Here is a 26,557-nt window from a genome sequence, read left to right on the forward strand (position 1 = left end):
GAAAAACAAGAAAACAAATAACTACAAACAAGGTTAAGCTGACAAAGAGAATCACCTAAAGAAAGGCATTAGAATGGAAGAATAAAGCCTAAAACAAATAAACTAAAGAGGGGTATGCTTCTTATTCTCTTTGGTTGATGGTTAATGGTACATAAACCCGAGACTAATAGCTGTTGGAAAGTTCAGTTTACAGTCCCAAAATATTTTCAAATGCAAGAAAAAAACATCTTAAAAAAGTAGTAGCAGCTGACTTGTTTTGATTACTTTTTATTGATTTTTCTTTTGATCTTTTTTATGAACTTCTTTGCTATTTTCCTCAATAATTCACCAACACAAAACCACTACAACATATTTTCAATATATATATATATATATATATATATATATATATATATATATATATATATATATATATATATATATATATATATATATATTGCACTTGAACAAGAAGTAACTCAAAATGGAAAGAACCTACTAGAATAAAAAAAATATGAAACTCAACAAAACATAATAGAAACTTAACTATATAAACTAGTTAAATGATCTAATAACAAGTATGACTCAAAATGACATGTACGGTGCAATTTTGAAAACACACAAGAACACATATTTCTGAGATTTTTCCAAAAGCTAAACTAAGAAAATGAAAAAAAAATGATTACATATGGCTCTTAACAATATGAATTGATTTGAAAATAAAAATGACCCAACAACATACGATGACCAAATGTCAAACAATAAGGACTCAAAAACAGATATGCACATGTAAACATGTTATCCAACACATTTAGGAGCATTTAGAAGACAAAAAACAATAGCCAAAACAAACAGAACCTTAAAAATGTTGATGACAATATTTTAGCAACTTTGAACTTTAATAACTATTTTGTTCACAACTTTCTTCCCAGAACTTTAAATGAGTTTTTTTTTTTTGTAAACCAGACTCAAAGGGCTTTCATTTTACTACAACCACATAATTTTTGGACCTCTGAGTTCGATGTAGTTTAGTTTTAAAAATCATAAATGTTTATTGCCAGCATTATTTTGAGTAAGGAAGGTTGATTTGGACCATTTTAGGGTAACTACAACAAGACAAGACTAGAAAACCACAAAGACAAACACAATAACCTAAGCTCCAATTACCAAATGTGAGATACGCTCTTCCAAGTTATATGACTCAAGCCAGAGAGAGACTCCAAAATGGGTAGTGGTTTGTAGAAGCTTGATGGTGGTGGAAATATAGTGCACATGTGGTGGTTTTGATGTGATGAGATGACTCCTCCTCTAAGATATATAACTCTAGGAAGGGAAAGAGATTATGGTGGTGTTTTGGTGTTCTCAATAGAGGTTGGACTAACTTTTAAAAAAAGGATGGCTAGAGAGAATCTAGAAGTGGTGCTTTAGCCTTGTTGACCTAAGTTGAGTAGTATGACACAAAATTTGGTAGCATAATAATACTCAATTCAAAGGAATTTACATGGTGGAATACATATATTTTATAAGCATAGATAACTCCAAATGTATTTCCAAATTGTAAAAACAAAACCTTAATCCACCAACTTGGAGACCAAGGTAAAATCCTCTTCGTTAGAAAAACGACATATGACCACTACTAGGGATAAATCATCTCCATTAAGAGCAAGTCATGTCGTCACTACTAAGGAGAAATCCTCTCCATTAAGAGTATGCCCTATGACTACTATTCTCCTAAAGGAAGATGATTTTCACTCTCTTTACCTTGGAAGACAAGGCTTCTTAGATTGACTTAAGGTAAACTAAAAAGTAAATACAAGACTTCTTTAGTTTACAAGTGAAAATCTAAACCTAATACAATGAGATATAGAACAAGAAGCTTTAACATAAGTTTTTCCAGTCATGTAATTTGTTCTTCACGTCTTTAAGTGCATCATCATCAAAATCTCTCAAGACTTCAATTTATCTTAATTGGAAACAATTTTATGATGATTTGGGTATCAATTGTACTTTTTTTTTTTCAATTCTTAATGAATTTTTACATTTCCAACTTAGTGTTCCTGCGCTAATTTTATTTTTTGATAGTTATTTGAGTTCTTGCATATGAATTTACTTTTCGAGCACATTTATTCATTGATTCTACATTCTATTATTGAACTATGATGTTACTTTTGGATTCTTGTCCCTTTCCTTTATGTTTCTTGCATTTATTCTTTTCAATTTCACGTGCTTTTTAAGTTTCCTTTATGTTTCTTGCCTTTATTCTTTTCAATTTTAAGTGTTTTTTTGAGTTTTGCTTTGTGTTTCGATCTGCAAATTGTTTCCATTGGTTTGGTTGAAAGTAGTTTAGATATATGATGTTTTCACTTTGGTCATGCATTGTAGATAAATAGGTTATGATTTTGTCCATTTTTGGTTTTTTGTTTTTAGGTTTTATGATGTCTAATAGATTAGGATTAATTTTCTGGTTTTATCCTTTGTTAGTTTTGATTTCATATTGCGAGAACAGTTAATATAGCACAGGTAATATTTCATTTGTCTTAGAATAGATTATGATGTTAGTTGAAAGCATAATTTTGAGGTAGATTTCATGGAGAATTAAGTGGGAATTACTAATTTCAAGTTTTGAAATATGAACTAAAAGATCTTAAAGAGAGCTTATTTTTTCACGAAGAGTAATTGATACTCTTCTCACCTATCCATTGCACATCTGATTCTCAGATTTGTTTTTGGCCAATGTTCTTTGTTTTCTTCTCCTTTAATTCTAATTTTTCTATTGTAATAAACTCAAGGTAGTTGTTTGATTCAATTTGACTTTAGTCTAGATTGTGATTCCCTTATTTTCAGGTTTTTGGTTTTGTTACATGATAGTCCATTTCTTGAAACTTTGCTTTTACCAATATTCTTGTTTGTTCATATTACTTTTGGTATTTCTGCTTAATTGATTATAGGGTCGTTGTAGTTTAGATTGTGATTTTCTCTTTCCATTTATCTGCCTCTGCTTACGTGAATATACTAGTCCTTCTATTGAAGTGTAAATGTCCAGATCATTTATATAGTTAGGAGATTCTTTGGTTCATCATTGTTTTCATGCATCATCAATTTGCATATCTAAGTTTAGACATAACATTTATAGATTTTGTTTCAGATTTAAAAAGGTTTCATTCATTCCTTCATTTGCATTGCATTTTAGTCCACTTTAGCTAAATCGATACGTATAACTACATGTCATTCAATCGTTCATTTCTGAATTCTCAAGCACTTGGTTAACATCATGTTCATTCATTCATTCATTGCATTCATAAATCTAAAATAGAAAATCTGTATTTCCAATTGTTACAATTCTTCTTTCTTTAGCAAAAAACATATTCATATTTCTACTTTTTTTTCATCATTTTATATTAGGTAACATGCATGTTTAGAATTAATTTTAATTAAAATCATGCATTTGCATTCTTAGTTAGTTTCTTTTTTTTTAATTTATTTCATTAATTTTCCACCTTGTTTTAATTAATAATGATTAGTAAATATTATAATTTAACTCTATATTCCAAAACTTAACAAAAATCGAATCCACATATTGATTCTGAAGTTTTTCCTTTACTACATTAATGAAAAAACTTAAGTTTTGTTGGGAGTAGAAATATTCAACACACCGATTTGCAACTGCCAAACAGCTATTTTTTGGCAACGCTAAGTTATACATCTTCCAGTGAAAGCAGCACTGATTAAAGACTCGGACTCATTAATAATAGCGGAGGCGTTATTGGAATTTTGTGACTCAAACAGCGTTTGGTTGAAGGAGTCAAATAAATTAAATAAAAATATATTTCTATCCTATTCTTTTTGGAGGATTTTATGTATTGTTTAATTAATTAAGTTTAGTAAATATTTCTCAAGGTCGATTAGAAAGGTCGATTACAAGTCTTGTATATAAATATTACTGCTATGCTCAATAAAATACATGAGTTTCTTTTCATTCATTTGCCTCTTATATTTTAAAACCCAACAATTGGTATCAAAAGCATAAAGGATCTTACGGGATCTATGATATAACCCACAAACACCTACAACCACAAAATAGCCACCACACATAAGATGGAATCTCAAACATCCTTTATTACCATTTCTGTACCTGTATTTGATGGACAAAACTATCAAATGTGGGTTGTCAAAATGGAAGCATATATAGATGCTAACGATGTATGGAAAGCAGTAGAAGAGGATTACGAAGTACCTCCCTTGCCAAATAATCTTACGGTTGCTCAAATGAAAAGTCACAGAGAAAGGAGGCTTCGAAAATCCAAAGTCAAATCAATTTTGTTCACAGTCGTATCTCCAGTCATTTTCAACAGAATAATGACATTGAAAACGACATATGAATTCTAGAAGGATTTGAAGGAAGAGTATGAAGGTAGTGAGAGAATCAAAGGAAATGCAAGCTTTGAATCTGGTTCGAGAACTTGAGATGCAGAGGATGAAAGATTCGGAGACAATCAAAGATTATGCGGACAAGCTTCTCGGCATTGCAAACAAAATACGTCTTCTTGGCACTGAGATTCCTGATTCTCGAATTGTTCAAAAAATACTTGTAACAATTCCAGAAAGATATGAAGCCACATTGACTTCCTTGGAGAACTCAAAAGATCTTTCTACTATTACCTTGGCAGAACTTTTGACTGCACTTCAGGCTCCAGAACAAAGAAGACTCATGAGAGAAGAAGGTCATATTGAAGGGGCTTTGGCAACTAAATTTCTGAAAAGAAAAAGGGTAAGTCAGTAAGTTTCAACCACAAAAATGATAGTAATTAATCCTCTCATGTTTTTTCATCATATCCTTTTTGTAAGAAAAACACTCATCCACATACAAAGTGTTGGTGGAGGCTAGATGTGAAATGTCATAAATGTGGACAATTAGGCATGTGGAGAAAATCTGCAAGTCATCAAAAACACAAGAGAATGTACAAGTTGTTGTTGAAGAGGGTGAAGAAGAAGAACTTTTTGTTGTTTCTTGCTTTGCTACTGCAAGATCAATAGAAAGTTGGCTAATTGATAGTGGTTGCACAAACCACATGACTTACGATCAACAATTATTCAAAGATCTTGATGCAACATACAACACAAATGTCAGAATTAGAAACGGAGCAAAAATAACAATGAAGGCCAAAGGAACAATCACGATCAAAGGTTGCACAGGTTTGAAATTAATTACTGATATTCTATACGTTCCTAAAATTGACCAAAACTTGTTGAGTGTTGGCCAACTTCTAGAGAAAGGTTATAAAGCTCTATTTGAAGATAAAAACCTGCATGATTAAAGATTCAGATAATAAAAAATTATTCAGAGTTCAAATGAAAGGCAAAAGCTTTGCATTGAATTTGATTAATGAAGAGCATATTGATGTGCACATACCTGAATTGGAAGAGAAATCACTCGAATGTGGAGCTTTGCAATATGGAAAGCAAACGAGGTTGCCTTTTTCAAAAGAAAAATCTTGAAGAGCAACAAACAAACTATAGTTAGTACATACAGATGTCAGAGGACCTAAAAAAACCCATCTCTGAATGGCAAGAAATTAGAGCTAGTGGGTGTTAAAGTTGGTGAAAGTCAAAATAAACCAGAAAAATTAAAGGAAGAAGAGCAGGTTAAGACAACTCTTCCTGAAGCCAAAGCTAAAAATACGGAAAAGCCAAAAGAACAACTACAAGTAGATGAGAAAGTTTTGATGTAAGGACATGAAGACTAAGCAAGAAATTGTGATCGGGACTTCCAAAAGTGAAGGAACTTTAGATGATACGGTCAAGGACGAAAAAACTTAGTGTATGCTAACTTTGAGTCAAAGAGGAGATTATTGCAATTTTGTGACTCAAACAACATTTGGTTGAAGGAGTCAAATAAGTTAAATAAAAATATATTCTTATCCTATGTTTTTTAGAAGATTTTATATATTATTTAATTAATTAAGTTTTAGTAGATATTTCTCAAAATCGGTTACAAATTCTATATATAAATATTTACTACTTATGCTCAAAAAAATACATCAGTTTCCTTTTCATTCTTTTGTCTCTTATACTTTAAACCCAACGCAAACCAATGCAAGGACACTTCTAGTGAATGTGTATGGTACTGTACAGTTTCATCGAAAAAGTTTCAAAAAGGAACACTAGCACTTGTCTTCTGTTCGAGTAGTATTACTGGTTATTAAACCATGGACAAATGATTTTGGTGTCAGTTATAAGAAAACTAGAATGTAACGAGGGAAAACAATCATATTAAAACAAATTACGCTACTGCTGCTTTTATTGTGTAAAATAATCATAGTAAGATTAAAATAACCTAATTTATTTTATCCAAACACTTTCAACACTAAGTCGACCCTAGTTATTGTTCACACAAATGAAAGAAAAATAATACTCAAAGCACGACTAAGATGGAAGAGTTAGGAAACCTTCTTATTTTACTTCTACATAAGGAATCTCAACCTTTTTTTTTTTGGAAGAAACATGAGAAAAGTGATCCTCTCATGTTAAATAAAGGAGTAAATATGTTTCTCGTTTTTTAATTTTAAATGAACATTAAAATTAATTTCTCTTCAAAACTTTAATCCAATTTAATCCATTAACTTTAAAAATGTATAAAATTAGTTATTTTAACCAAATTTTGTCAGATTTATATAACATTTCAAACTTATTTCATAATAATATTAAATTGTTTATCCTATTTGACATATTTGTACTTCAATATTAATTGAAAAACAGATTTAAAACCTTAAATAATTTTGATAAAATTTAGTTAAAATGACTAAATTCACACATTTTTTAAAATGAAAGAATAAATTAATCCAAAATTTCAAACTAATTTTAATTTTATATTAAAGTTAAAAGACAAAAAGAATATTTAATCCTAAAAAAAAAAGCTTAGATCATCTTAGGTTACCGTGAAACCATTTTCCTTTCATAACTCAATTTTAAAACAAAAATGTCAAGTAATGCATTTTTTTTTATGAATGACTGTTATTTCATGCATGGATAGTGTCATACATTATCATCAGAAGTTTGTGATTACTACACTTACAGGCAAGATTGTCCAATAAAAAATCAAATCGTAAATAAACGAACTAACTTTGGAATCCGAATCATAAAATTCATTCACCATAAAACATTACTTCAAATATATCATGATATATAATGTTAAATATAACAATTTTAAACTGAACATAGATAAAAGAATCCAACCATAAGTCTTATAAAATAAAATTATTAGTTAGATATCAGTGAAGCCTTTATTTTAGGAAGATGAAAGTGAAACAATGAAATAGCAAAATTTTATATATATAATGCATGTATTGAATAAGCTACTAACAAATAAAACAGTGAAATAACTAAATAGGAAAAGAATAAAGCACTTCTAATTCTTTCATTGATCAATTAAATTTATTTCAATTCTTTTCATGAGTATTGGTGAAAATTAAAATTAAGGAGTTGTTGATTTACGTGAATTTTAGGGATGGTACGAAATTTTACAGACCCGTTCATTTATCTATCACGAGATTCATCTTAAAACATGAATGGGTAGGTGGCCGAATACTATTGAATTATGGAATCGAATAGCATACAGTAAGATTGTAATCACTACGATCACAAGCTTATACTTAGAAGGGACTTATCTTGGTGGCCAACTTTAATAAAATCTCAGGAACAAGCCGTTTTCTTCGGGGTGCAAAGGCGTCCTTTGTAAGAGCATCACTATCATTGGAGTGTATAACGGCAACTGCATGCTCGAATAGGTAATCACCTCGGAGTGGATCCTGCACAGCATGGTTCACAATTAGAAATTCCATACACATTGTGGAACTCTGATGCGTGATCCTACGTACAGCAGAGGAAAAAGAAAGAAAACACAATTTATACAAAACAAACTTTTCTCTATATTTCATTACCATAATGGTATAAAGACCTACGTATATTATAAGTTAAATCCAAACATGACATCCGTATCGTATTCTAACAAAAAAGAGTACTAGTTTTCTACCGGAAAGATTCCTATATGACCAAGAATCTAAACATCACAGGATTCTAATATTTCTAGGGGGCATGTTATTGATAGAAGGCTCATTGTCAATTACTGCATATCATGTAGAGGAACACTGTTATCAGCCAATTTCTTCTTGCAGTTCTATGATTTCTCCTTACATCTTCCATAGATTTTGGGAACGTAAAAAATGTCCCTCCATACAATTTTCGAAGATTCCCAAAATATTTGGAATTTGAGCTTTTACAATCTAGAAAAAAAATTATTTTGGATTCTACATTATAGAATGTATTTTCAAACTGTAAGTGGAAAATAAGACTAATTTATTATTCTCAATCATAAAAAATACATTATGATACTCTCTATTTGTAATAATCTAATTCTCCTAAAAAGGAAAATAGGAAAACTAGGAAAGTAAAATAAAATAAAAGATTATATATTTATTTCCTCTAATTAGGAAGATTCTAAAAATATTATCTCAAATTACAACACTTCCCCCCTCAAGCTGGATCATACAATATTGTATGAACCAAGCTTGAAATAGTCAAACTCAATTGTAAAGAACATCAATAAACCAAATTTGACAGCAATGGATGAGGATGAACTAGCACCATGAAACTTCAACTTGGACAGCAATGGACGAGGGCGAACTAGCACCATGAAACTTCAACTTAGACAGCATGGACGAGGGAGATTTCCATAAAAAATGGATGATGACTTGTAGCAACAAACAACAACAAACAACAAGAACAGATGAAGGGCCTCCAGTAGCGAACAACAACAAACTGTAGGGACTTAACTACCATAAACAACAACAAACCTTCAGGGACTTAACTGCCTTAAATAGCAACAGACCTACAGGGATTACACTACCCTACATCGGCACTAAAAGGCTAACAGCCACAAACCTATAGGGACTTTAACCACCCTGAACAAACCTTAAGGGACTTAACTGCCCTAACAACAACGAACCTTTAGGGACTTAACTGCCCTGAACAGCAACAAACCTGCAGGAACTGAACTGTCTGCAGTGGCTAATAGCAACAAACCTATAGGGACTTAACCACCCTGTGGCGGCTGAAACTTTTCTTCCCCTCACGACTGAACGACATATGCACATCAATGACAGAATGTGAAGGTGGATGAACTGGTGAGAACTGATCCGTACTTGGGGACAAATCTAAAACCCCTAACATTGAACGGGCCAAATCAGCGGGCGGTCTCATAGAACAACTCTGAGTGAGCTGTTATAACAAAGCATTGGCAGAAACCAAAAAACACCAAAGATTGGGACTTATGATGGCATCAAAAGGCTAAAGACAGGTTGGAGGTCCAAAGTTCTGTGGTGGACTACTCCAAAAAGGTGATATTTAACACCGTATCACAAGAAGTACGGGCTAAACTCTAGCCCAAAAAGAAAGTTTTCTGCAGGGGCTGAAAAATAGTTCCCATCACGGCAAACAGCGAGAATGACGACTAGTGCACTTCGCGAGACACTCTTAATCTTGACCAACGAAAATACGGCAGCTTATGGAGGCAACAACAACAAACTGCAGAGGTTACAACAACTGACTACAACGACAGCGGCATTAAAGCACCCGCCAACAAGGCTGATGAATTCTTGACTGAAACATTACAACTACAGAAATAGATTCCCCTTCATGCCACAGGCCAACGGGGACATCACACTTGCAAAAGAGAATCACAGAATTGTGGAGACAAGCTTGGCCACAAGTGTTAGGGCATTCAGCAGCACAAGCGGCAGAGACTTCGGCAAGAAGCACCACTCAGTGCCGCACAAGAAAGAGGAAGAAGAAATCCATTGGTGGTGGCAGAAAGCCCGTGAAGGCAGAGAACCCTTCTCAATGGAGAAGAAGATGACGGAAGAAACAACAAACATTGCCGCCCAAGAAGTTACCGAAACACTTACACACTTCGCAATTGTTAGTGTCTTTCCTTTCGTCAAACAATTGGAAGGCAGAATGGGAGGGAGGAAGAAGAAGTTCATTGACAAGAAGAACTCTGCCACTTTCCAACTCATCGCTCGCGACGCCTCTGACCCATTTTTTCCCAATCCAACTACGTCTTCGTCCACGTTGACAACAACCCCGTTTCCTTCCCCAACGCTGAAGATGTCGGCTACGACGATGCTACTGGTGACTACAACGACTACGATAGAGTTAGCGGTGGCCCATTGCCTGAGGACGTCAGGAAGTAAATTCTGAAGCTAAGTGGTTTTTGAGAACGTTCGGGAAACGGACAATGAGGGAAAATGGAAGGCTAAGGCCCCCCTACAAATTTGGAATCGGAGGCCTTCTTCACAATTTTTCAGCGAATCAATTTCCAGGTGCAACTGGATGGCACCTTTCAGGATGGAGAAGAAAATAGCGGAAGCAATAGAGGTAGGAATGACAACTGACTGTGACAGCGGCGGACGATGGCCAACGGTGGACGGTGGTCGGCCGTGATCGACAGTGGAGATCGATTGGGTTGCGGCTGGCGACGGCTGGTTCAGTGGAGGCAGTTGCCTTTCTAGGGTTCCCAGAAGACTTTAGGTCTCTTTGATTCTGGGTGCATATGAATGGAAGCCAATGAGAATGCCAACGTTTGGGCATTAGAGAAGGACCCATTCTAATTTTACTGGGCCAAAGTATGGAAGAACAACTTCTTTAGCTGTTATTGGAGGAAACCAACTTGTTGTTGGTCATGAAGATTCTAGGTGGCTCTTGTGAAAGACACTCAATTGATCTAAGGATCATAAGCATAAACTTGGCTACGGAAACTGGAGTAGGATTGTCCATTGAAGGTGAGATTTTTAGGGGGCCGCCAGCGGCCATGGCGGCCGGCCACCGGCGGACAGCAAAGACAACGGAAGTAGATCAGACAAGCTCTGATACCAAGTGGAAAATAAGACTAATTTATTATTCTCAATCATAAAAAATACATTATGATACTCTCTATTTGTAATAATCTAATTCTCCTAAAAAGGAAAATAGGGAAACTAGGAAAGTAAAATAAAATAAAAGATTATATATCTATTTCCTCTAATTAGGAAGATTCTAAAGATATTATCTCAAATTACAACACGGTACACTTATTTTGGAATTGTACATTTCAAAATATATTCTAAATCATACAATTCAAAATGTTTTTAGGTGCACTAATGATTGACTAGTAGATGCTAGTTCAAATTGTTAGTGTTAGGAGACTGCTGAGCTTAAGGAGAACATGTTGTGTGAGTGGAATTGGTTAAAGGGTTCAGCGTTATATGAGGGGATAAGTTTGGCAGAATTAAGGGTCGTGTGGGGTTTGATTAGATGAGGACAAAGTGGGTGTAGCAAAGGCAACAATACCTCGTTTTCTCTATATTAAAGTGGTTTGGGAAGTAGAGAAGAAATGAGTGTGGAGTTGGGGAAGAGAGTGAGTCTCAGGTTTACTGGGTTGGTTTGAGAGGTTAGTTCAGGTGGCTGATGTATGAAGGTAGGGGGAGAGGATTCATGATACGATCAAAGAAGAGAGATGAAAAAAATGAAGGTGGATACGTGAGGAAGGAGGTAGAGTTAGTTTGTAGGTGACTTTGTCAATCGGCAGATCACCATGAAAGGTACACAATTTCATGGCAAGCTTGTTGAAGGGACGTGGAGAAACACGAGCCTTGATGATATGATGCAGAGACAGAGGGCCTTGTCACCTGGGTGGAAGACATGATGGCAGCATGTTTTAGAGGCCAAATGGTCATTCATTGACAAGTGCAGTTCAAGTTTTGTCGTAGTTGGTAGAGCATTTTGGTAAGTTCTTGTAGGGAGTGGCCAAGGACAGGACTGTAGTGGTATCGTTGACATAGTCTAGTATGGACAATGGCGGGCGGTCATAGAAAGCTAGGAACAGGGTGATGTTGATGATGAAATCGTGCGAAGTGTTATACCAAAATTTGGCCAGATGAAGGAATTGTAACATGTGTGAAGGTTGTCACTGGAAAACAAATCAGGTAAACCTGGTAAACTTTTGTTAATCACCTGTGATTGGTCATCCGTTTGGAGATGGTATGCGAATACTAAATGAGTCGGTCGCTTTGTAAGTGAAAGGGCTCATTCCAAAAATTACTAAGGAATAGCAAATCATGTTATGATATGATTCACTTCAGAAGACCATGCAACTTGGAAATCTCAACAGAAAAGTAAAGGACCAACTGCGAGGTTTCTATCAAATATTGACTCCACTATTTGACCACTTCTATGATAACCAACATTCCACGGGCATAGATAGAGGTGACTTGCGTACATGCACACGTCTTCTTGCTGAAAAAAGGCAATGGGATGGCCATTTTGGGAAAGGACAACACCAAAAACCATACCAAAGACATGGTTTCTATTAAAATAAGAGACATGAGAGACATAGGCTGAATCCTTAATGTATATTGAACACATAGGATTATGCTTTTATAAATAGGAAAAATACAAAGAGATGGGCCACAACATAAAAAACTTTGATTGTTACTTTAGTTCTTGAGAAGGAGTGAAGGCAGGAGATAATAACTCATTGAAGTCATGGAGAAAAGCATGAACGCTACCCAAGTATTCAGCCATTGTACCATCAAAACATCTAGGACCAACATTACTTAGGATATTTTGACAAAATACCATAAAAGTATTGAGTATCATTGGTGTATAACAATTTGACCAATTCCCAAACTTCTGAACATGTCTCATAAGCACGAAGAATTTGTTTCAGTGATGAATGAATAATAAAGTTGAATACAATTCATAATTGAGCATCATTTTTTAACCAACAAGAAAGCTCATTTTCAGTAATAGTAGTCACACTCATTAAGATGATCAACATAACCTTAACTCTTAAGCCAAAGTCTAATGTATGATGTCCAATTATCATAATTAGTTCCATCCAATTTATCAGCGGATAGATGCACATTAAGATAATTGGTATATGTTAGAGATTTCACATTGACTAAAGATAAATCAAATTTATAATATATAAGTGGGGGAAATCTCACCTTACAATTCAGTTTTGTAAGATTGAGTTAGATTTAAAGTTCACTTCTTAAAATAGTATCAAAGCAACCTGAAATCTATCCTAACGAGATTTGTTGTTTGTTGAACCTATCTTGCCACTTATTATGAGACCATTATAAATGTCTACTCCCATATACATGAGAAGGTTTGTTGGCGATCCATTGTTAATTAAAGATAAGACAAATTTATAGTATATAAGTATGCAAATCACATCTTATTAACCGATTTTTAAGGTTGAGAAAGGCTTAAGTCCACTTCTTAAGAGTATAGATGGATGAATCAAACTTTCGAGCAACAAAAAAGACCATAGATGATTGTAGAGATAGAAAATAATTACCAAGAGAGAGAAACAACCTAAAAATAGTGAAAAAATTCCAACGAGTCCTTATCACAATGAAAGTTATAGATCCAGAAAGAGATAGAGGATTAACCAGGCTCTCATAGAATGTTACTATAAAAGAGAGAAGCTTAGGTTGAATCCCTAATGTGTATATAGCATATACAATTATGCGTTTATAAATAGGAAAATACAAAGAGATAGGCCTAAGTTTGTTACATCTAACAAGGTTGAAAAGGAATCAATTCAAGTTTATCAGACAAAACGTTTAGAGCACTACGTATATGGCACATGATTCCTTTTTCAGCTCTATGATTAAAAAGATAGTCAAAACGATAACTTAAAACATGTTGCATAATATAAAGTTTTATATTTTATTTAGTACCCAAAAATTTGAAATCGCTTCACGTTTAACTTACCTGTAGAAACAGATCTGTATGACTCTTCCCCTCACACAAAATCAACTCAGCTCTTGCCCCTGCCTTCTTTAGAGCATCAGCAAACCGTTCACTGCAAAAATCACTTATTAATATCCCCTCACACAAAGGCAACCTACTTTTTGACATTAATGTTTGTAAGTCTAGCAAAGAAAATTACCACAGTGGATGTTTCATTTCTTAGTAAACAATAGTATTCCATCTTTGTGTTTAATAATCCATAGAGATAACACAAGTACCATAGAAAAGAAAGAAGAACCCACAAAGTCATAAAAGTTATTTAGTACTATGATAACCAGAGATCATCAAACTCTTCCTGTGCTGTTATTAGTACAAGCCAAGATCTAAAGAGGGTTAAGTTAGGTACATGACAGTCAAGTAACCCTTTCAATCTTTACGTTGTAACAATGATCAGGTCTTATTTATAGTGTGGCAATACACCGCAGAAGAATACAATTGAGACCTTCAGAAGTTTCCTTGAACAGAAAAAAAGTATATGATAACCAATCTTTTTATGAACAAAATATAATAACCAGTGAATTTCAATTCATAGACTAACCTAGCTACTGATGGTATGGAATAATCTGCAGTTCCATGGACCAGATATACTGGTGGGAAGTGAGGAATGGCACTTTTGAGACATGGATCTTGAATTTTAATTTCAGGTGAATATACCTTCAAAGACTCTTCACCTTCCATTATGCTGAAATGATAATCAGTTATAGAAACGGAAAAAGATAGCCTCATAATGAAACTTGATTTTTCAGGACATACCTCAAAAAGATCCGACGATACAAGCCACGATTGTCGAAGTGATCCACTAAATCCAATAAGTTGTATCTGCATATATGTGTTGAAACTGTTAATAGCATATCCTTAACAGGTCTAAACCAATTTATCGGGGTGCATAATTCAGAAGCAGTCATAAATGATCTCTTCACACAAAAAAGAAAAACAGAAATCTGTTTCACTCTTTTTCACATAAGTAAAATGAAAATGTACCATGGAAACATGCAAGGGATTAAACATTGCACCAATAAACCATAAAGTTCACATCACCATAAGCATATGGAATAATATTTTACTGCATCCACCAAGATTATCAGACTTCAAAGTATACATAAACTTGTTGAAGCTCCGTCAACTTGACTTGTAAGAGTTTCCTTCATAAGAAAAAAATTATACAAATAACATACTAATTTAATATTTTAATATTGTAATTAAGAAAAATAGGTAAAAAAAAATGCTTAATTAAGTTCTAAATCCCTCATAAATTTGAGTAATTTTAATCGAATCCCTATTAAATTTTATTGGACTATTGAGTACTAAAACATTTAATATCTTTTAATAGAGTTGCTGTCATTTTTGTGTTAATTGGATGATATGACTATTCTCCTGTTCCATCATCTTGCTTTTTTGTCTTCATGTGTTAAGAAATGTGAGGTGATATGGCTAATATAAAACAATATTGCACTGAATTTAAAATAACAAATGACTTTTATTGCTTTTATTGAAAACTTGTTGGATAATAAAGGATTGTTACCCTCACCTACATCATTGATGATGACAACATTATGTTAAGACAAGATTATCTATAAGACTGGACCGTCTCAAGGGTATATGAGAGGAGGAAGTATTTGATAGGACCCTAAGTAATAAGTATTTGATAGGACCCTAAGGGTATATGAAAGGAGGAAGAGAATTATAAACAAGACATGATGGTGGTTAGGAGGAGGGAAAGTTAGTTAGGTTGTTGGGGTAGGTATGTTGGGGTTAAGGTGTTAGCTATAAAGGGGGGGGAGTGTCTCAAGGGGGGACACATTTTATTTGTTAGTGTTTGACAGGAACAATACATCCTGTGTGAAGGAAGGATTGCTTCCTTGGTAGCTATTGAACATTGTCTTTTGTTCTTCAGAAATCAATACAGTTTACTGCTTTTGGGAATTATGTGTGTTGAGTGCTAACCAAGGGTATCTTGGGTTTCTTACTGCCAAGAAACCTATCAAAGTGGTCCAACCTACCGAATCTCTAAAGGGGGCAATCATGGAAGGGAGAATGACCACACTAGAAAGAATGGTCAGCAAACAAGGAAGGTCCTTGGACGATTTACGGGAGGAGACCAGAGAAAGACATCAAGAACTCATGGATATGATCAAGGTTCTCATGAAAAAAACAAAGAACTCGGAAGGTAGTTCGAAGGGCGGTCAAGGGTCGGTTAATGGGGAAAGAAGGGGAAGATGGGATGAGTTGGAGGAGGAGATGGAAGAAGAAAAAGTGGAATTAAAGAAATGCTGGATGAAGAGAATAGAATTACCTATATTTGAAGGGGCTCATCCAGTGGGCTGGATATGTAGAGCAGAGAACTTTTTCGAAATTCAAAACATTTCAGCAAAAGAAAAGATAAGGTTGGCCTTCATTAGTATGGAGGGAGGAGCCAGCTATTGGTTCCAATTCTGGAAAAAGAAGACCAAGAATCCTTCTTGGGAGGATCTAACAGAGGCTCTGATAAGGTTTGGAGGAAGAGAGAGATCCACTGTGTTTGAAAAACTGGCAGCAATAAGGCAAAATGGGTTTATGGAGGATTATATTCAAGAATTTGAGAGGCTAGTGGCGCAAGCCACTGAGTTGACAGAGGAGCAGCTATTGGGACATTTCTATGCGGGTTTGCAAGGGAATATTAGGAGCCAAATTAGGGCCCACAACCCAGAGAATTGCTAAGGGCTATGGAGATAGCCAAGGATGTAGAGGAGGTTACAGAAGATCCCAGACAGGACAAGGGAGGGACCAATAGGGGAACTCAATCTTTTAGAAGATATCAAGGAGGGATTGGGGCTGTGTCCAGAACAGAGACGCACAGAAGGGCAAAAAGTGGACAGGGCACTAAGAGTAACATAAGCACCGCAAGGAAGGTGTTAATACCACAGTGAGTTCCAAGATAAGAAGTAATTCAGTAGGAGACAATAGAAGCAGGGGGATAAGGAATCTTCCATACCCAAAATATATCCGGAGAAGGGAAGAGGGAAGATGTTTTCACTGTGGTGATCCTTCTAGCCAGGCCACAAGTGTCCAGAAAAGAATATTAGGATCTTCATCATGGATCAAGCACCCTTATTCAGCCAAGACTATTGCAGAGGCTTTCGTGAGGGACATAGTAAAACTACATGGAATACCCTCCTCGATAGTTAGTGACAGGGATCCAACCTTCCTTAGTCTGCTCTAGAAGGAGTTGTTTAGATTACAGGGCACAAAGTTGTTGATGAGTACTGGCCAGAAAAAAGTTTTAAATAGGACTTTAGAGACCTATTTAAGGTGTTTTAGTTCGGAAAGCCCAAAAACTGGAGCTATGTGTTCCCATGGGCAGAATACTGGTATAACACCAGCTACCAAAGTGTGGCCAAGTGCACTCCCTTTGAAATAGTGTATGGGAGAGCTCCTCCGTCCCTAGCTTTGTGCCAGGTGAAACAGAAGTGGAAGTAGTGGCACAAGAGCTACAACATAGGGATGAGGCCCTTAAGCAGTTGCAGTATCATCTAGAAAGGGCGTAAGACCATGGCCAAATTTTCCAACAGAAAATGCAGCCCATCAGTGTTCAAGGAGGGGAACTGGGTTTATTTGAAGATCAGACCCATAGGCAAGCCTCCATGCCTACCAGATTACATCCCAAGCTGCCAGCAAGGTATTACAGCCCTTTCCAAGTGATAAAATAGGTGGGACCAGTGGCGTTCAGGTTACAGCTGCCAAAGACAGCCCGTATACACTCTGTTTTCCATGTATCTCAACTCAAACTGGCGGTGGGGACCCACCAAGTTGAGAGGAAGCTACCGGAAGATTTACAAGAAGGAAGACCAGTATGTAATCCCCTCAAAATGTTGGAAAGAAGGACCATTCAGTTGCACGGAGAGGCAGTGCCACAGGTGCTCATTGAGTGGCAGGGAGAGGGATCGGAAGCTGCTACATGGGAGGATAAGCCGACCATGAGAGTCCAATTCCCGGATTTCAACCTTGAGGACAAGGTTGTTCAAAGGCCGACGGGTAAACACCAGTGACAATGTTAGGTTTCTTGATTGCAAGGAACCGATAACGTTCAGTTTTACACCCACAAACACCAATTTTGTCAATACTCAGCACTGGAAACAAAGCTATTATTCCAACACCAGCAAAGTACACAAATACAACCGAGGGAAATGTTTCCCTTCACATAGAAGGTCACTAATCCTGTCCAGCCTCTTGAATTAACAAAAAAGTGTCCTCTAAAAGACACGCCCCTACCCATATATAGTCTTCCCACTAAGGAGACTGTTACGTACCTGAGTACCGTAAACTATCCAAATACAACCTTTCACACTCTCTCACACGTAATAGAACAATAAACACGCGTAATAGAATAATAAACGAATAACAATGGATGAATGAATCTCTTTTATTGATGGTAATATCTGAATAAACAAGGGTAAACAATAATTGGGAGCATAACCTCCTTCAATTACTTTGAGAGCATAACCTCTCTCACAAGACAATAATGTCTGTCACAAAATAATCAAAAGCATCCCCTTTAACCCTAGACTCTAACCTTATTTATATTAATTATTTCCCGCCCATCTCTTATTAAATATTTCTCTGCATTTAATATAAATATCCTTATATTTAATATTTAATATAAATATCCCTATATTTAATATAAATATCTCTCCGTATATTATCCTATCATATATCCTTAATTATAAATATCTTATATTGAATATTTCCCTAAATATATATTTATTTACTCTAATTAACTTATACTATATTTATATACTCTAATTAACTTATACTAAATATTCTCTCTGCTCATATACTTTCCAACCCTTATTATTACCCCTACCTTATATCGTAACAGAGACTATAGCAACCCAAACCACCTAAAAACCTATGTTTTATTTTTAACAACCTTCCTCCTAAAATAGACCTTCATAGTCCTATAAGACGATCTCACTAATTTCGCATTGTTCCAATCATATGTGAGCACAGGAACAAACATAAGGTGCATTTCTGATACCATCTCAAAATTAGAAGAAAATAATTTTTCTTATTTGGTGCCAACATATATATGATATATACACATACATTGATTGGATAATTAGGACACAAGCACAGCCCATTCTAGGAAATAAATCTGATGCATTTCTGATACCATCTCAAAATTAGAAGAAAATAATTTTTCTTATTTGGTGCCAACATATATATGATATATACACATACATTGATTGGATAATTAGGACACAAGCACAGCCCATTCTAGGAAATAAATCTGAGATTGTGGGATTGAAATGCTAGTAATAAAACCAAGTTACAAGTCATACAAAATTAAAACTAACAGGAACTAAATCTGAAACTTCCTTAAATATCTCGATAGAATTTGATCCACCCCAGAGATGCCTTAAATTGCTCCCTAATTTCAATTTTCTATTACAAAATTTAAAAACATATTCTATAATTATTAAATAATTAAAGTATTACAATTTCTTAATTCCTAATTCTAATTTTCAATTAAAAATTAAAAAGAAAAATAGTTTATATAATTTAAACTAGAACAAAGTGTAGAACAGATCAAAACACCTTAGCCACAAGAGAGCAGCTTACAACGACCCAATGAGAGCAAACCATGCACGAAGCACCATTTATTTTTGGATCCTTATCAAGGGTTTTCACTTGGGAGATTTTCATATTTTACCTTTTAATTGGGAGATTGTCGGTCAAACTCTTCTAATTTGGGCTTCTATTGGTATTACTTTCTTGTGTTAAATATTTAGGGAGTGGTTCTACACTTTTCCTGCATAAGACTTTCCTAATTTTTCAAAAACACGTTCTTTTCTCTTCTTATCTTTCTGGTTTGACCACTCATGGAATACAACATTTCCATTGTGCAACATTCTAGCCCTTGGTTGTCCAATATTCATAACCGTTAAGCAACAGTGATCATGTGAATGAGAAGTTAAGTTTTCCACTTTTCTTAAGGCGCATCTTAGTATAAAAAATAACTTCGAAATTAAAGGACAAAAATTCTACGAAGGAAATGCATCGATATGTTCTAGACAATCTAGAATGAACATATACTTGTTGAAATTCACCATTTCAACAAAATTCAAGATATAGATGAAACACTAACCAAAGTGTCTTACCCTCCAGATAAACCAAAATAAGCTTTGATCTGCGAAATGCTCCAAGAAACATTCTCTCCTTTATTTGATTCTCTGGCTGCTTGCTCCAGTAAAGCGCAAGAGGAAATATGAGCACCGGCAGATTGTCCCATTAGATAAACTCTGTTATATAGTTATTTAAAAAAAAAATTAATAGATCAATCTCATTGTTGAATGTCCAAATATATGACGAAAAGGAATCTTGTATCATAGTAGCACTCCACCTATTAGGGTCACCTCCATATTTAGCTATGTTGTTGATGATAAAGGAAATTCCCTGACAAGTATCATTTATCATGTCACTGATAGTCCCTTGAGGAAAATTTCTACACTCAAAAAAAAAAACAAAAATTTATTAAATGCTAAACATAGCATTTTATTCGAAAACTAGATGTAACAATTATCTTGTTTGTACCCTTTATTATTATATAACTAAGTTGTAACATTGCGTAAAAGAAATCTCGTCCTTTGGAACAACTATAAGATTAAGATTTCAATTACCGAAATGCTAATAATAAATGTGATGTACTATATTTCTAACTTAAAAACAAATTATGAATCAAAATGTGCATAATCAAAACTATTAAGTTCAGGACATTGTGTGATACAAGCACCCTTGTAGTTATCATTTATGAATTTCCCGGACTAAATGTCCTAGAAATAGACATAAAAAAACCCAATTTGTCCATAAAAATACCTCAAACATAGAGCAAGTCAGACCAAATGTAAATTGTAGACTCAATCTTGCACTGCTGAACTGAGACCAGGTACCTGTAATCTAAGCATGCCACTATAATGCCTCGTTCTGCCAACTGTAGTCCTAAAAGGGAACCCCATGCTTTATACCTAAATCAAAACCCAACGCAATTATTTCAACTTCTAAGAGATAAAAGATTGCTGAATAGGTTTACATACACGCATAAACTAAAATTCTAGCCATGCCATGGTGCAGGAGACCAACTATATTATGGCATCACAAAGTGTGACATGAACCAAATCATTCAAGTCAGTAAATTTCTAAAATTCAATTTCAAAATTGAAGCAACAATTCATCATAACCACTTGTAGTATTTTGTCGACCCCCTCTTAGAAAAAGGATAAAACCATAATAAAAAGATTTAACATTTTATTAGTTATGTAACACGTAAAGAAAAATACAGAGGGAGAGTAGCTACCCCTGAAAGCAGAAAGACCGAAAAGCCAAAAGAGAATCACCAAAAAGGGACAGGAAATAACAAAATAAAGGGGAATATTGTGCTAATGTAATGGAAAGGTACGGAGAGAGAAAAAAAATATCTTTTATATTCTTTACTCTGATATATCCTAATAGCCCCCCTCAAACTCAAAGTCCAATTGCATGAGAAATATCAGTCACATTGAGTTTGTCTTTGACCAAAGTAAATCTAGTTGGAGAAAATGGCTTCATCAGAAAATCTGCCCGTTGATCCAAGGCTAGAATATGATAAACCTGAATTTGTTTGGAGAGAAATTTATCATGAACAAAGAAGACATCAACTTCCAAATGTTTAGCGTAACTGTGAAAACAAGGTTTTGATCAATGACCGCTGTACTTTGATTGTCACAGAGTAAGATCGGAGTAGAAAAGGGAACACACAGTTCTTGTAGCAAAGCTTGAATCCAAGTTAACTCAGCTGTGGTTTCAGAGCTTCCATACTAGACCTAGCTATAACTTATTGTGTACAGGATCACCAAGAGATTAAATTAGACTTTAAAAAAATATGGGCCAGAGGTGGATCTGCTGTCATCAATGTTAGAGGTCCAATCAGCATCACATAGTGCAGTGACAGAAAGAGGTCTACCTACTGCAGCAGATTTCATGAGAAGACCATGCAAGGTGGTTCCTTTTAAGATACTGTAGTGAGAATTAAGGTGGAAACAACAAGGGATGAAGACACGGATTAAGTAATACAAACTTGGACTTGGCTTGCATGGGTTAAACATTAACAGGTCAAGGACAGGAGGATTAGTGGGTGACACAGATCAAGGATGATGGTCACCAAGATGATGACTAGCATCAGAAGAAAAAAGGATGTTGTGACGGTGCCACAGGAAGAACAAGAGACGATATATCTGGAGTATTATGAAAATAGTCAGACCACAAACTATTCTTGGCAGGACTTTGCTCAAAAAGAACACAGTAGGGAAACTGTTGTTCATTGAAAATGACATCTTATGGAAATGTAAATGGTGCCACAAACAGAAAGTCAAACATAATGTTATCTTGATTGAAATTCTTTAAATTAGGATTCACCCAATTGTTAGGTATTTTGGTGTTAGCCTGAGAAGGATTGAGCTAGACATGATGCAATGTGGAATGATCATAGAAAAGAAGAGATACAAGTGGTTGATAAGTTGCATCATACCTATAGAAGCAAATGTTAGCAGTATGGCCATTATCAAACAGATTTGGCATGGAATATTTGCAAAGTGTTCACCATGACCTCGAGTAAAACCACCATCCCCACCGATGGTGTCGCCTTGGCCTCCACTAGCATGAGCATAACCACTATTAGTGAAGTAGTTGGTACATATCCTTGAGTGTAGTTAAGAGCAGGAAAGAAGGATTTCTTGTTAAATCGGGTGGCACAAGATTCATGAGCAAGAAGAGTGTCCACTTTAGTAACAAAAGTAGTAATGAACTTGCTTTTAATAATAGAAATGAGTGGTGCACACTCAGGTGGTAAATCTCCAAGGATACGGCATCAACATTCTCTTCAAGCAGAACAGAGTATACCCTCAAGTTATTAACAATGGTTTGATGTGAGATAAAAAATCTCGCATCATCTTGCCATCAAGAGATACATAGTATCAGGACGAAGTTGTCAAGCTCAAGTTTTTGTCTAAAGATGAAAGTACTCATGAATCATGTCCCAAATGGTAGGATTCTCTCAAAATATTAACGCAAAAGAGAATTTAATGATGTTGATTGAAGCCATGTAAAAAGCATTTGATACTAAACTTCCCAAACTTCATATGGTGGATTCACAAGATCAATATCTTGATTAGAGAGATATAGTGGAGGAATTCTAAGACAAGCAATGAATGGTGAACTCAATGTGGTTTAATAATGGGTTCAACTTGTGGAGGCCAACGAAGATAGTTGGAGTCATCAAGGTTTTCAGCAAGGGAAGTGGAAAAGGAATAAGGTGCAGAAGCAGTGGGATTAGCAGTAGCCACGACCGAAAAGAAATAGCCAAGGTTAAAAAAAGTTAAACGTTGCCGTGAGGATGAAATGCTAAGATACCAACTTAGAGAAAAGTTAAAACCGTAATATTCAACATAATGTTTTATTATTTCTGGAACAGGTAAAGCATAGTACAAAGGGAGTATTTATAGTAGCTAGCCTTGAAAGAAAAAAGACCAAAACAGCAAAACAGGATCACTAAAAAGAGACAGCTAGAAATAGCAAACTCTGGGGAATATTGTGCTAGTGTAACGGAACATTACAAAGAGAGAAAAGAATATATTCTTTACTCCAATATATCATAATACCCCCATAACCGAAGAATGTCGTAGTATGTTTCAAAGCATCATCAACAGCTTGCAGTTGCTTTTTGCTAAGACTTCACCCATAGATAAAACTGCTTGTGACTTGAAAATGAATTACTGTTGCATGTACTGAATAAGAATCAACACTATACAAAGAGAAAATTAAAACATGAAAGCAAAGCCATGTAGACATTTCAAACTACTCACCCAATAATCCATGCTCCCCCAGTTACAAATATCAAAACTGGGTTAGGTTTACCAATATCAGATGGTAGATACAGATCGAACCTGAAAAACCACAATTTACATGACTATCAGGCACACAATACATTAAATGATCAACATCCCAAGATATTGGCTGGTAGATATAGAACGAACCTTAAAAACCACAATTTACATGACTATCAAGCAACAATACATTAAATGACCAACCTCACGACATGTATTACCAGTGTTTTAATTTACCTGTTTCTAGGCTGATCTCCATAAACAAGGCTTCGCTTTACCTTGGGTGAAGAGAAATAGTAATATGCAACTGCAGAAAGTCAAAAGTAAGAGAAAGAAAACAAAAATAAAAAGATTCATTTTCAGATCATGATATGTTAACTTTTTTACGGTAAATTATGTGTCACTATTTTATTAGTTTGTATATTTAAAACAAACCAATCACAAGCTACCACATAAGCGTTATAAAAAGAGGTCATAAAAAAAAAGTTGTTAAAAAAACATTTTCCTTCTATTAATATTGCTGGATACATAATATGTGTGTGAAATTTCGCACACCTCCCCAAGTGGAAGGAAAAACAGTAACATGTAATATAAAAGAGCCAAGTGTCAGGAATGGCAGTCAGATTGTCACTGAGCATAAGTAAACAGAATGCATAAGAATATTTATGATGATCTATCCATTGTTGGAAGCTTCCAAAGTAAATTCAGAGCTTAACATTTTCATTATTGATGATAAGAAAAGAGAAAATCACAATTATATTAAGCAAACCTTGCAAAAAACCGGGCATGAGTAGCAAGGCATAACATCCAAGAGCAAGTAATTGTGTAATCCAACGGTAACCAATCCTGAACAATGTATCAACAGAAAATCAGACATGCCACAAGGCACAAAGAACTATAGGGGATGTTTGAGAACTAATTATTCGCAGTTCTTGAACAACAATTTGTAATTGCGTAAAACAGACAATAGCTGAAGCGAAATTACAATAATAAAAGAAAGTCATATTATATGCAAATAATAATTCGAGAGATTGTAGGAAAAAACAAATAACAAATAAGCGAAGAGATTACTGAAATTTGACGCACTCACCCGAGGTAGCGAAGAAGCGTGATGGCGAGGCGAGTAATCAAGTAGGTTTCTGCAGCGACGTGGCCAATGTTTCGGCGTAAAGATTCTTGCCGAGCTAGGTGAGGCTGGAGCACGGTTTTTCCGGTGACAAGGCAGGGCATCGTGCGGTAGTTGGTGGAAACGGAGTCTGCAGTTATCACCTGGGCGTCAGTGTCATCCGGCGGGAGCGTGCGGCGGCGATTGGAGAGGGTGGCCATCGCCGGCGTAGGCTGAGAAATCGGAGGGTGTATCGGATCGGAAAAGAGTAAATTATTGCATTGGTTTTGTATGTTATGAAGCGCCAACGTTGATTTTGTTACATAAGCAAATATATCTATAATAAATATATATATATATATATATATATATATATATATATATGTATTTATATATATGTATTTATATATAGCGGGTGGTGCAGATGGACACGGAAATGGATTCAAAGCAACTGGATTTTCACGCTTTCTTTTGTAATGGTCTGATTCAGATAATAGGAATCGGATTTTATGTACTCTCCCCTCCATGCTGTCGTGAAACTTATGACAAAATTATACTATTTTGAAGACTTCGATCTATTCTTCTTGAACTAGTTTGTTTTTCATTTTAGTTTCTAGGATCTTTTACTTTTATAAAATTTAAGACTTAAATGTTATTTTATTCTCTATTTTTAAATGTAAAATTTGTTTTTCGAATGTTTAATATTAAGTCACGTGTCAAGTCATTCTTACGTGTTTTATATTGGATTTTAATTTTCATTAACTTTATTCATTTAGTTTCAATTTTTATTAATTTGATTTCATTTACTTCAATTTTGTTTCTTTATTGTGATTAAATTTAAGTTTTATTAAAATTCACATTTTTATTGAATATTTTTTCATTATTTTAAACCAACTCTCACTATAACATTGAAATATGATTATTATATTTGTATTTTATTTTTTTACAGGTAAAAATTAAAATATAGTTGGTTTAAAAATATTGAAAAATTTTGCTTCTAATTTTAAAAATAGTAGAGAATTGTCCTCCTAATTTAAAAAATAAAGTACAATTTTCCTTCAAATTTTAGAAATAAATTAGAATTCTTCTTCTAATAATGAAGAATTTTTCTTATAATTTTAAAAGTAATGAAGAACTTTCCTTATAATTTCAAAAATAATGAAAAATTTTCCTTTGAATTTTAAAAATAATGTATAATTTTTCTTCTAATTTTAAAAATAATGAAGAATTTTCCTTCTAATTTTAAAAATAATAAAGAATTTTCCTTCTAATTTTAAAAATAATGAAGAATTTTTGTTTTAATTTTAAAATTAATAAAGAATTTGTTCTTTTAATTTTAAAGAAATGAAGAATTTTCCTTCTAAAATTTAAAATTGGGACTAAATTAAAAAAAATTAACGAAATATTTTACTAAATTGAACAAAAAATTAACGAAAATTGGAACTGAATTGAATACAAAACACTTACATTGTAAGACCCTAGGAAAATGAGGTAATTAGGGACTAATGTAGTTATGAGATTTGAACATTTATTGTTTGGTAATTGATGTTTAATGATTAGATGTGGTTTTGAGACTTGGACATTAGGGTTTATGTATTTATGTTTGAATGTTTGAATCATGTCTAGGAAGTGTTTCGTTTCGGCAATAATCGATTATCACAACTGATAATTGATTATCTACGTCTCAATGTTGAGTCTGGTTGTGGGAATAATATATTATCTTAAG

The 26,557-nt window shown here is 34.4% G+C and overlaps 2 protein-coding genes across 2 annotated transcripts; one reads left to right on the forward strand and one right to left on the reverse strand.

The window, feature by feature from the left end:
• Positions 1-4,384: 4,384 nt before the first annotated feature.
• On the forward strand, positions 4,385-4,759 carry LOC148200369 (uncharacterized). The gene has a single exon (XM_088112917.1). It carries the CDS (start codon positions 4,385-4,387, stop codon positions 4,757-4,759), a length of 375 nt encoding a protein of 124 aa, XP_087969043.1.
• A 2,604-nt stretch (positions 4,760-7,363) lies between these two features.
• On the reverse strand, positions 7,364-25,161 carry LOC124843776 (isoprenylcysteine alpha-carbonyl methylesterase ICME-like). The gene is made up of 11 exons (XM_088113960.1): positions 24,817-25,161; positions 24,496-24,572; positions 23,964-24,033; positions 23,706-23,786; positions 20,760-20,834; positions 20,213-20,314; positions 19,971-20,111; positions 14,587-14,652; positions 14,372-14,515; positions 13,795-13,885; positions 7,364-7,784 (listed from the first exon to the last, which is right to left on the reverse strand). The coding sequence occupies exons 1-11, from the start codon at positions 25,050-25,052 to the stop codon at positions 7,629-7,631; spliced, it is 1,239 nt and encodes a 412-aa protein (XP_087970086.1). The 5' UTR covers positions 25,053-25,161; the 3' UTR covers positions 7,364-7,628.
• Between the last annotated feature and the right edge of the window lie 1,396 nt (positions 25,162-26,557).

The sequence above is a fragment of the Vigna umbellata genome, chromosome 4 (assembly GCF_029865625.1).
Source record: "Vigna umbellata cultivar VRB3 chromosome 4, Vumbellata_1.0, whole genome shotgun sequence".
In the NCBI taxonomy this organism is placed as follows: domain Eukaryota; kingdom Viridiplantae; phylum Streptophyta; class Magnoliopsida; order Fabales; family Fabaceae; genus Vigna; species Vigna umbellata.

What these genes read in the sequence shown, in the direction of transcription:
- LOC148200369 (XM_088112917.1), top strand. Translation starts at nt 4,385, where the DNA reads ATGAAGGTAGTGAGAGAATCAAAGGAAATGCAAGCTTTGAATCTGGTT.
- LOC124843776 (XM_088113960.1), bottom strand. Translation starts at nt 25,052, where the DNA reads ATGGCCACCCTCTCCAATCGCCGCCGCACGCTCCCGCCGGATGACACT. An exon ending in ACGCTTCTTCGCTACCTCGG is followed by an intron (nt 24,573 to 24,816) that starts GTGAGTGCGTCA and finishes TACATTGTTCAG; the next exon opens with GATTGGTTACCGTTGGATTA. An exon ending in TATGGAGGTGACCCTAATAG is followed by an intron (nt 20,112 to 20,212) that starts GTGGAGTGCTAC and finishes ACTATATAACAG; the next exon opens with AGTTTATCTAATGGGACAAT.